Source organism: Odocoileus virginianus, chromosome 5 (genome assembly GCF_023699985.2).
Source record: "Odocoileus virginianus isolate 20LAN1187 ecotype Illinois chromosome 5, Ovbor_1.2, whole genome shotgun sequence".
In the NCBI taxonomy this organism is placed as follows: Eukaryota; Metazoa; Chordata; class Mammalia; order Artiodactyla; family Cervidae; genus Odocoileus; species Odocoileus virginianus.
Genome location: NC_069678.1, coordinates 51,259,329 through 51,271,441, shown reverse-complemented (window position 1 = coordinate 51,271,441; position 12,113 = coordinate 51,259,329). Strand labels below are relative to the sequence as shown.

Genomic DNA, 12,113 nt, shown 5'->3' with positions numbered 1-12,113 from the left:
GAGTCTCTTTTTCTGTTTTGCATATAGGGTTATCATTACCATCTTTCTAAAGTCCATATATATGTGTTAGTATACTGTAATGGTCTTTATCTTTCTGGCTTACTTCGCTCTGTATAATGGGCTCCAGTTTCATCCATCCAGATGTAGCATACTTAAGTATTTTAGATTTTGAGGGCCACATGGTCTGTCACAAATACTCACTTCTGCTGTTGTAGCAAGAAAGTAGCCACAGAGAATATGTAAATGAATAGGTGTGATTGTAGTTCTGTAAAGCTATATTTAGAAAATAGGCCTTGCAGGCCATAGTTTGTCCACCTCCATATAAGGCAATTGCAGAAAATCTTAAAGTCTTTAACAGTGCTTAAAGCAAGAATTTATGCTAGCTCAAAGTATGTTTCATACTATGTATTGTTTTCCTTATTAGGAATTAAATATGGGCCAGCGATGTTCAGATACAAGAGGAATTGTCTTTGAAGATGTGAGAGTGCCTAAGGAAAATGTTTTAATTGGTGAGGGAGCTGGTTTCAAAATTACAATGGGAGCATTTGATAAAACCAGACCACCAGTAAGTAAGATGACTTAATAACCTTTATAGGAGATTTCATTTATTATATTGAATAATTTTGTTTTAACATTGTTTGCTTGGTCTGTATTTCTTTTTAAATATCTGCTTTTATTAAAGATGGAGGGGTTTTGGTTTGTTTTTTTTTTTTAGAATTCTTCAACATTCTTGCTATTACAGAAATTATTACTATTATTATTATTTTTAAATTTAACAGCTGTTACTATCTACTGAGAGTTTCTGTATTGCTAGGTATTGCTAAGTGTTTATTTTATTTCATTTAATACAACAATATGTGGAGAACACCGAGAGATATATTAGCTCTCTATTGTGCTCAGTTGCTCCAGCTCTTTGCATCTCCATGGACTGTGGCCCACCAGGCTCCACTGTCTATGGGATTTCCCAAGCAAGAATACTGGAGTGGGTTGCCATTTCCTTCTCCAGAAATTATTTTAATAAACAAAATTACTATAGTTGTTAGATTTACAAAAAAGCATTTCACACTTAATTTAATCATTCCTGCTAATCACTCATTCCTCTTGCCTCACTCATTAGGAATATTTCCCGTGAGAAGCTTTCCCCTGTTAAACAGAAAGAATGATTTATATCTAGGCTGTAATTCTGTGCCTTACAATGCCTTCCATTAGTCTTTAATTCATATAAAATATAAATTTAAATGCTTGTCATTTCCCCCACCCTTTATTGCCTTAAGGTATAGGTCGGCTTCTCTTTGCACAAACTTTAACTTAGATTTTAGGCAACTAGCCATTATGTGTGTGTTTTAAAGACAACATGAACTTCTGCTTTGTAAAATGTATTGCTAGGTAGCAGCTGCTGCTGTGGGATTAGCAAACAGAGCTTTGGATGAAGCTACCAAGTATGCCCTGGAGAGAAAAACTTTTGGAAAGCTGCTTATAGAGGTAATTTTAATACTATACTTGTTTTGTTCAAATGTAAAACCATTCATTTTCACTTAATATTTGAAAACTATCTTTTAAATAAAAAATAGTTTATTTCTGCTTTGGTAGCAAGAAGATAATGCGAAGTGGAAGTGTCAGGGTGGGTTTTAAGAATACCTTTGCATATATGTATATGTATATATAAAAATTTATTTGGCTGCACCAGGTCTTAGTTGCAGCATGTAGGATCTAATTATCTGACCAGGGATTGAACTCCAGCCCCTTGCATTGGGAATGTGGAGTCTTAGCCTCTGGACCACCAGGTAAGTCCCAAGAGTAGATTTTCTTTAGACGCTGCTACTATTAATATCTGTTGTCTGCTTTGATTTAACTGCCTGTATTATCTAATTCCATCAGTACACTCTTTTTTGTTTGTACTACAATTTCCATTAAAGACCAGGAAGCTGCAGTTTAGAATAAATGATTTGTCTAAGGACATACAATTTAGAAATCAGAGATCCAGGGTTCCATTTCATGCTGTTAATCCATGTTACTTCTCATGTCTTGCTTATCAAATAATCAAATAATTTTAGTACTATTTGTTACTGTTGTTTTTTGGCCACGCAGCATGTATTGTGGGATCTTAATTCCCCAACCAGGGAACCTGGGCCCTTGGGGCAGTGAAAACTCAAGAGTCTTAACCACTGGATTGCCAGGCAGTTCTCAAGAACTTTTTAATATTATCTTTTCAAACATTTATGCTTCCCCATTGTCTGTATTCTCTTCTGTAACTCCTTCTGTAACTATTGGTTGCACAGGGGACGCTCCCTATTTCTATCCCTCTGTGTCAGTGGTTCTCAACTGTCTGGTGGAAGATAGGTTTTAATTTTCAGTCAACTGTGGACCATTTTTTTAAAATATAAGAATATCACAACACTATCAAATTGTTACAAATGCTTATTCTCACTTTGTGTATCATGAACGTCCAGTAACAATTTGTGTTCTATAGATGAATCTTGGATTAGTACACTTCTGTATCTCAACCTCAATTATGTAATTTATTTTTGCTGTAATCTAGATAACTTTCTCAGATTTGCTTTTCAGTTTTTTTTTTTTAACCCTATGTCTAATCTCCTCTTCAATCCATTTAATGACTTTTTTCATTTATAGAATTTATGTTTAGTTCTTTTTCACTTCTACCCTTTCTTTTATGGTGGCCTGGTTTTTCAACATAGCTTCTCTTTCTCCTTTTTTATCTTTTTAATTATATAAAGCTTCAGTTATAGTCACTTTGTGATTTTCTTTCTGTTATTTCAAGTTCTTCAGTTCAGTTCAGTCACTCAGTCGTGTCCAACTCTTTGCCACCCCATGAATCGCAGCATGCCAGGCCTCCCTGTCGATCACCAACTCCCAGAGTTTACTCAAACTCATGCCCATTGAGTCGGTGATGCCATCAGCATCCCATCCTCTGCCGTCCCCTTTTCCTCCTGCCCCCAATCCCTCCCAGCATCTTAGGGTGGCTGTTTTTTTGGTCTGCTGCATCTGATCTCTCTGATATGACCAGTTATTTCCTGTCTTAATTTTTGCTTATAAGCTTATCTGCAGCAGCATTCATTAGTTTTCTTCAGTGCATTGTGGAAGTATCCAAGAGACCGGTTTTTGCACGTTTTTGTACTTTTATCAGGTAGCCCAGAGGTTTCAGTATTCTTAGAGCTGTTTTTCCCACATGAATTTCTCCACTTGTAAAATCCTATACCACAGCTGTATACATTGATTACATGCTTAAAAGAAATTCCTTTTTTAAATCTCCCAGACAGAGTCTTGGGCAAGAAATAAGCTTCTTGCCTTGATAAGCTAAGAAGTTCTTATAGGCAGAGAATCTCAATTTCAGCTCCTCATCTTTTTCATTCTCACATCTATCTCCTGTTCTGTGTTCATTAAAACTCCAACTCCTATCACGTTAGACTCAAATCTCAGTCTGATTTTTTTCCTTCCCCATGTCATTGCCTCTCAATCAGGATTAAATTTTTGGAGGCCCTTGGAGATTTCTTTCTTTCCTTTGAGTTGTTTTATTTTGCTTTTATTTTTTAAATAACTATTTATTGGCTGTGTTGGGTCTTTGTTGCTCTACTTGTGAGCTTTTCCCTCGTTGCAGTGAGCAGGGTCTACTCTTTCAGTTATGGTGAGCGGGCTTCTCATTGGAGTGACTTCTCTTGTTGCGTGGCAGAGGTTTCAACAGTTGGCACGTGGACTCAATAGTTGCAGCTCCTGGGCTCGAGAGCACAGGCCCAATATTTGTGGCACAATTGGTTAGTTGTTCCATGGCATGAGGGATCTACCTGGACCAGGGATTAAACCTGTGTCTCCTGCATTAGCAGGCAGATTCTTTACCACTGAGACACGAGGGAAGCCCCCTTGCTCTGTTTTTAAATCAAGCATTTCTTTGTGTTTGTGGACCAAAAGAGAGTCTATATTAGCTCATTTATGTCACCAGAGCTATATGTATACAGATTAGTGAAATGTATGCTTATTATTAAATATTAGTTTAGTTTAATCATAAACAGATAACATCATTTTCAGGTCCTTCTCACCAACTGTCTGATATTCTTCTGGCTATTTTCAACTCAAAATGGAATCTTTTGTGTTCCTTTTCTTACAGACTCTAAAGATTCTTTTTTGTATTTTTACCATCTGCAGAATGATATTTTTGCCTCATGGCTCTTACTGTTAAGTATAGTAAGTGTGTTTTTGCTTACTACTTTTCTAGCTAAACAAAGGAGATATTAAGCAGCTGATTTATACATAGCTTTGGTCTGTTACTTAAAAAAAAAAAAAGATTGGGTTTTTTTTTTTTTTTAGTTTTGCTTTAAGGGATATTATTGAGTATAGTATTCTAATCATAGCTCTCCTGTTCACTCCCATGTTTATCATTGTTGTTATAACTACTTCTCTCTTCAAGAGAACGCTATATCACTATCCTCATAGTGCTTAATTTGCTGTGGGTAAAGAAAACTGACAAAAACAGAGGATGGTACTTTTTCTTATCAATAAGTAAAACTAGGAACACTGATAACAAATTACTGGATGATAAAATCTCTTAATAGTAGGCAATAACTGCCTATTCCTTTGTGTAGTCAAAATCCTCCATCCAGGTTAAAGTTGGAGTAGTTTGGGAAGATATGAAAGAATCCCTTATGAGTAACTGTCATTTGTATTGATTATTATTGCTAGTAGGCAATATCTTTTCCCCATGATTTCCATTTCTTGGTGGGAAAATGGATGAGGAGAAATACTATTTGGGACTTGAGACTGAAATAAGATATACTTAGAAAGAAATATACTTATATCTCCTTTTTTAACCACCTTATGCTCAAAATTCTTTCAGTATCTTCTCATCACACTCAAATCAAAATCCAGAGTACTTGCACTGATCTTCTGTCATCCACACTGACCTTTTGTTGCTGTTTTTATGTTTACTTCTCCCGGCAGATATCCACTTCCTCATTCATTTCATTAAAGAATGTACCCTTATCGGGTGGAGAGGGAGGTGGGAGCGGGGACTAGGATGGGGAATACATGTAAATCCATGGCTAATTCATATCAATGTATAACAAAAACTACTGTAATGATGTAAAGTAATTAGCCTCCAACTAATAAAAATTAAAAAAAAAAAAAAAAAAATAAAGAATGTACCCTTGATTACCCTGTGTAAAATAACACCTGAAACACTTGATATAATGATGACTGTGACTGATGTGTGTGTGCTCAGTCATGTCTGACTCTTTGTGATGCCATGGACTATAGCCTGTCAGGCTCCTCTGTCCATGGGATTTCCCAGGCAAGAATACTGGAGTGGGTTGCCATTTCCTTCTCCAGGGGATCTTCCCAACCCAGGGATCGAACCTGTATCGCTTGTGTCTGCCACATTGGCAGGCTGATTCTTTACCACTTAGTGCCACCTGGGAAGATCTCCCTTTTTTTTCTTCATAGCTCTTAGCACTGCCCAACATTATATCATGTATGCTTTTGTCTACTGTCTTTCTTTACTGCCTCACTAGCATGTAAGCTCCGCACAAGAAGTAAATTTCTATTTGGAAACCTTTATACTTCTAGCACGTATGATATTTTTCACTGTGAACTTCTCAACTAATAGTATTGCATGCATTAATTCATTTAATCCTTGAGGAAGGCCTGAATTGCTATAAACTTCCATCTTAGAACTGCCTTTGTTATGCCCCATAGATTTTGGAATATTATGTTTCTGTTTTCATTTATCTCCAGGTATTTTTTTTAGTTTACTCTTTGATTTCTTAAGAGATCCATTGTTTTTTTTTTTAAATAGAATGTTGTTTACATTCCACATTTTTTGTGTTTTTTGCAGGATTGTTTCTATTTTTGATTTATAGTTTCTACCACTGTGGTCAGAAAAGACATTTGACATGATTTCAACTTGTTACCCTTATTGAGACTTTCTTTGTGGTCTGCCATGTTATCTATCATGTAGAATGTTTCATTAACTCTTTAAATAGAATGTGTACTCTGCTCTTTTGGGGTCAAGAATTTATTTTTCCGGAGTTGTAAGCATACTTCATATTTCAAACTTTCACATGTCAAGGTATGGTGGACATAGTTCCATTCTATAACATAACTTGGCCATATAACTCACAGATGACTTACTGTCTCCTATTGAAAATATTTGTCTAAGTCTCCTAGTTGATTAGGCTTCCCTGGTGGCTCAGATGGTAAAGAAACTGCCTGCAATGTAAGAGACCTATGTTTGATCCCTGGGTTGGAGACATTCTCTGGAGAAGGACATGGCATACCATACCAGTATTCTTGCCTGGAGAATGCCATGGACAGATGAGCCTGGTGGGCTACAGTCCATGAGGTCACAAAGAGTTGGACACAACTGAGTGACTAACACTTTCCCTGTTTGATTATGAACCTGTAGAGGATAAAAAAACATCTTTTATTTGTCCTTGTCATTTGCCCATCAGCACCTGATAACAGTGCCACATTATCTGGGAATACAAGACTACCTGACCTGCCTCTTGAGAAACCTGTATGCAGGTCAGGAAGCAACAGTTACAACTGGACATGGAACAATAGACTGGTTCCAGATAGGAAAAGGAGTATGTCAAGGCTGTATATTGTCACCTTGCTTATTTAACTTACATGCACAGTACATCATGAGAAACACTGGACTGGAAGAAGCAGAAGCTGGAATCAAGATTGCCAGGAAAAATATCAATAACCTCAGATATGCAGATGACACCACCCTTATGGCAGAAAGTGAAGAGGAGCTAATAAGCCTCTTGATGAATGTGAAAGAGGAGAGTGAAAAAGTTGGCTTAAAGCTCAACATTCAGAAAACTAAGATCATGGCATCTAGTTCCATCACTTCATGGGAAATAGATGGGGAAATAGTGACTGACTTTATTTTTTTGGGCTCCAAAATCACTGCAGATGGTGATTACAGCTGTGAAATTAAAAGATGTTTACTCCTTGGAAGGAAAGTTATGACCAACCTAGATAGCATATTAAAAAGCAGAGACATTACTTTGCCAACAAAGGTCCATCTAATCAAAACTATGGTTTTTCCAGTAGTCATGTATGGATGTGAGTGTTGAACTGTGAAGAAAGCTGAGCAGCTGAGCACTAAAGAATTAATGCTTTTGAACTGTGGTGTTGGAGAAGACTCTTGAGAGTCCCTTGGACTGCTAGGGGATCCAACCAGTCCATCCTAAAGGAGATCAGTCCTGGGTGTTCATTGGAAGGACTGGTGCTGAAGCTGAAACTCCAATACTTTGGCCACCTCATGCAAAGAGTTGACTCATTTGAAAAGACCCTGATGCTGGGAGGGATTGGGGGCAGGAGGACAAGGGGATGACAGAGGATGAGATGGCTGGATGGCATCACAGACTCGATGGACATGAGTTTGAGCAATCTCCTGGAGTTGATGATGGACACAGAGGCCTGGCGTGCTGTGATTCATGGGGTGGCAGAGTCGGACACGACTGAGCGACTGAGCTGAACTGAACTGGTGGCAATTTTCTTTTAAAAATCCGAAGCGAGCACAAAAAAAGACAATTTCTTTAACAAGTGGTGCTGAGAAAACTGGTCAACCACTTGTAAAAGAATGAAACTAGAACACTTTCTAACACCATACACAAAAATAAACTCAAAATGGATTAAAGATCTAAATGTAAGATCAGAAACTATAAAACTACTAGAGAACATAGGCAAAACACTCTCCGACATAAATCACAGCAAGATCCTCTATGACCCACCTCCCAGAATATTGGAAATAAAAGCAAAAGTAAACAAATGGGACCTAATTAAACTTAAAAGCTTTTGCACAACAAAGGAAACTATAAGCAAGGTGAAAAGACAGCCTTCAGAATGGGAGAAAATAATAGCAAATGAAGAAACAGACAAAGGATTAATCTCAAATATACAAACAACTCCTGCAGCTCAATTGCAGAAAAATAAATGACCCAATCAAAAAATGGGCTAAAGATCTAAACAGACATTTCTCCAAAGAAGACATACAGATGGCTAACAAACACATGAAAAGATGTTCAACATCACTCATTATCAGAGAAATGAAAATCAAAACCTCAATGAGGTACCATTACATACCAGTCAGAATGGCTGCTATCCAAAAGTCTACAAGCAATAAATGCTGGAGAGGGTGTGGAGAAAAGGGAACCCTCTTACACTGTTGGTGGGAATGCAAACTAGTACAGCCACTATGGAGAACAGGGTGGAGATTTCTTAAAAAACTGGAAATAGAACTGCTATGTGACCCAGCAATCCCACTCCTGGGCATACACACCTAGGAAACCGGATCTGAAAGAGACACTTGTACCCCAATGTTCATCACAGCACTGTACAGCAGATGAATGGATAAGAAAGCTGTGGTACATATACACCATGGAATATTACTCAGCCATTAAAAAGAATACATTTGAAACAGTTCTAATGAGATGGATAAAACTGGAGCCCATTATACAGAGTGAAGTAAGCCAGAAAGATAAACACCAATACAGTATACTAACGCATATTATATGGAATTTAGAAAGATGGTAACAATAACCCTATATGCAAGACAGAAAAAGAGACACAGATGTATAGAACAGACTTTTGGACTCTGGGAGAAGGTAAGGGTGGGATGATCTGAGAGAACAGCATCGAAACATGTATATTATCAAGTGTGAAACAGATCGCCAGTCTAGGTTGGATGCATGAGACAAGTGCTCAGGGCTGGTGCACTGGGATGACCCAGAAGGATGGGATGGGAAGGGAGGTGGGAGGGGGCTTCAGGATGGGGAACACATGTAAATCCATGGCTGATTCATGTCAATGTATGGCAAAAACCACTACAATGTTGTAATTAGCCCCCAACTAATAAAAATAAATGGAATAAATAAATAAATAAAAATCCCAGGAGCTGCTCAGAAGGATCCATGTAATTTCTGTGGTATTTTTATAAAAAATGTAAAACCTCATTCCAATCCTGAGAAAACATCATGCCAACCCAAACTATGGGACATTCTACAAAATATAACCAATCAGTATTCTTCATATGTGCACAAAGGTCATGAAAGAGAAGGAGAGACTGAGGAATCCTAACAGCTTTGGAAAGACTAGGAAGAAATGACAATTGAATACAGTTGGAATCCTGGATGATATCTTACAACAGAGAAAGGACATTGGTGGAAAACTTGGCCAAATTTGAATAAAGTATATAGTTTAGCTGATAATATTTTACCAATGTTAATTATACTATGGTTTTGTAATATGTTACCACTGGAGGATGCAGATTTTAACTTTTTAAAAGTCTGAAATTAGTTTTTAAAGTTAAAAAAAGTTTCAGGGGAAATAAATTAATAAATATCCTTAAACTTTTTTTCTGTTTAATTCTAGCACCAAGGAATATCATTTTTGCTGGCTGAAATGGCAATGAAAGTTGAACTAGCTAGAATGAGTTACCAGAGAGCAGCTTGGGAAATTGATTCTGGTCACCGAAATACCTATTATGCCTCTATTGCAAAGGCATATGCTGGAGATATCGCAACTCAGCTAGCTTCTGATGCTGTTCAGATTTTTGGAGGCTATGGATTTAATACCGAATATCCTGTAGAAAAATTAATGAGGGATGCCAAGATCTTTCAGGTAATGTTAAAAATGATTATGGTTGATTTTTAAGGAACATAATATTCATAAATCATATGGTAGATTAAAGATTTTGTGTCACAGGTAATAATAAATCATCATAATAAGTGGCTGTGAGCCTAAATTTTTAGAACTAATTAACACAAAGAAGAATGTTACTTTGAAGTATATGCCTTGAGTGAGCAAGCTAACAAAGCTAATAGTGTAGACATGTAGATTTATCTGAATAACCCTTCTTTAATTCTTAACATCCTAGCTAATTGTAACCCACTCTTTGCTCTCCTTAAAGTTTGCATATCACTTAAACTAGTTAAATTATTTTATTTTGAATCTTAACTGACAACTGTTGAGGTCATATTTAGGAGGTAAAAAAACATGAGGAGAATGGCTTCTTAATTAAATTGATGGTTAAGAAAACTTAGAGATAGTAGTGATTTAGTAAATAAGGTATAAATGCTCATGCCACATGTATCTTAAGTATTTATAAGCCATGCTTCTCTCCTCCATTACTCCCTCAATTACTCCAATATCTCCTCCATTACTTCCCTCAATCCCCAGGAAATTATTTGACAAATCTAGTCATTTAAAATCAAGAGGTAGAATCATAGAATGTTAAAGAGAGAAATTTAGACAGTGCAGCCCTTCAATTTAGATTTGAAAAAACTGAGGACCATAATTTGTGCTTTATCCAAAGTTCCAAGTTTATTTGATAATGCTCTCCCTTCCCTGGAGCCTTTAATTATTACCTTTTTACTTTTCTCTGACATCTGAACAAATAGAAGTTTAAACTGGAAGAGAGGGCTGTCTTCTAGGAATACTTAACTGAACAAAACAAATCCTTCCAGCATCTTTTTTCATTAGCAACTCAGTTCCTTAGGAACAAAAAATAAAAGTTAGGTTTAAGAGTAAGAATAGAAAATGACTGAAGGTAACAACTAGCTAAAACAGCTCAAAAAAGTTGATTAAATATTTCAGCAACATTAAACTTTAGATTTCCCAAATACTTTTTGAAAGTTAATATCCTTTTAAGACTGTCCTCCAAAATTTTGGTAGAGTTCTTATAATAATTTTAACTAATCTTTAGAAAAGTATGTATTTTCATGGTTTTCAGAAAATCAGGTTTCAGAATCACTGTAGATTATAGACCGTATGTATGGTTTGATTCAGTTTAGTATTGGAATGGAGTTTAGAGTACTGTATAGAATACTGAGGACTTATATATGAAATATATTTAACCCACTTTTTTCTTCCAGATTTATGAAGGTACAGCACAAATTCAAAGGCTTATTATAGCCCGTGAACACATTGGCAAGTATAAAAATTAACCAGATCACCATGTTAATAATTGTTGAGTAATTAGAATATGATGTACTTTTTAAACTGCAGGAGAAAGGAAAGGCTTTAAGGTTTTTTTTTCCAGTGAAATTTTTAACATAGGTTCTCTTGTACTAAACCTGTACAACTGATTCTAATAGTATTGGGTTGGCCAAAAAGTTTGTTTGGGTTTTTCTATAATGTTATGAAAGAACCTGAACAAACTTTTGGGCCAACCCAAAAGTTTTATACTTTTGTTTAACTTTATGACTTGCCTTTTCTGTAACACATTTGGTTTTTTTAAAGTTATGCGTTTTTCTTTAGTTCCACTGTACCTGAATTACATTAACCTAGAAAAATACACTTGGTTTGTTATTTTAACCTCTGAAAATTAGAGCAACAGAAATTTCTTGGAATTCAGTGTTTTTCCAAAGACAGAAAAGAAGGTTTATAAAGTATTCAGAATGTTCCAAAATTTACATTGAGAAAATATTCTAGGATTTAAATAACTTGTCAGTGACTTTATATAAGTGACTAATATAAGACTTAGTGGTCTTATGTTAGAGGAATTAATTTTACTGCAATTTGGAAAGCATTTGGTTTCTCTTTTGTACAGTAATAGTCAAAAATTTGATGTTCATATTCTCCCTTTATACAGTGACCAGAAGTTACATAAAGTTTTAATTCTGAACCCACATAATTCTGAGCCCACATTTCACTTGCCTTAGTTTTAAAAAGTCAATGCAGTTTCCTTTAAATTATTTCTATATGACTATGTTGGTCTCTGGTTAACCTTTGGTCTATTGTGTATAATCTGATTTCATGCACATACATTCTAAAAATAAACTTAAATAAATTTGTTCAGTGTTATGTATCTCTTCAATTTGTGTATCTGTTTGTATTCTTTTCAAGATGTCTTATTATTTCATTTAATAGTGTATACTTGATTTATTTACTATGATGGAAAAAAATTCATGTTTTGATTTTGAACTGCATAAATTAGCTGTCCATATTTTCATTAGATTGCATTATTAGATACCTCAGAAAATATCAATATGGAATAATGAAAGGACCAAATATGAATTTACTATTTCTTTGTAATTCTAAACGTTGAATACTGCTAAAATATGTTATACCAGGTGATATTTCTTATGTCACTT

General features: G+C 35.7%; 1 protein-coding gene across 1 annotated transcript in view; it reads left to right on the top strand.

The window, feature by feature from the left end:
• ACADM (acyl-CoA dehydrogenase medium chain) overlaps nt 1-11,836 on the top strand; it is a 36,038-nt gene extending 24,202 nt beyond the window's left edge. Inside the window, exons 9-12 of the mRNA XM_020902963.2 lie at nt 425-565; nt 1,387-1,482; nt 9,391-9,639; nt 10,893-11,836. Coding sequence (XP_020758622.2) covers nt 425-565; nt 1,387-1,482; nt 9,391-9,639; nt 10,893-10,964 — 558 coding nt within the window. The 3' untranslated portion in view covers nt 10,965-11,836. The remainder of the gene's footprint in view (nt 1-424; nt 566-1,386; nt 1,483-9,390; nt 9,640-10,892) is intronic.
• Nucleotides 11,837-12,113: the final 277 nt, after the last annotated feature.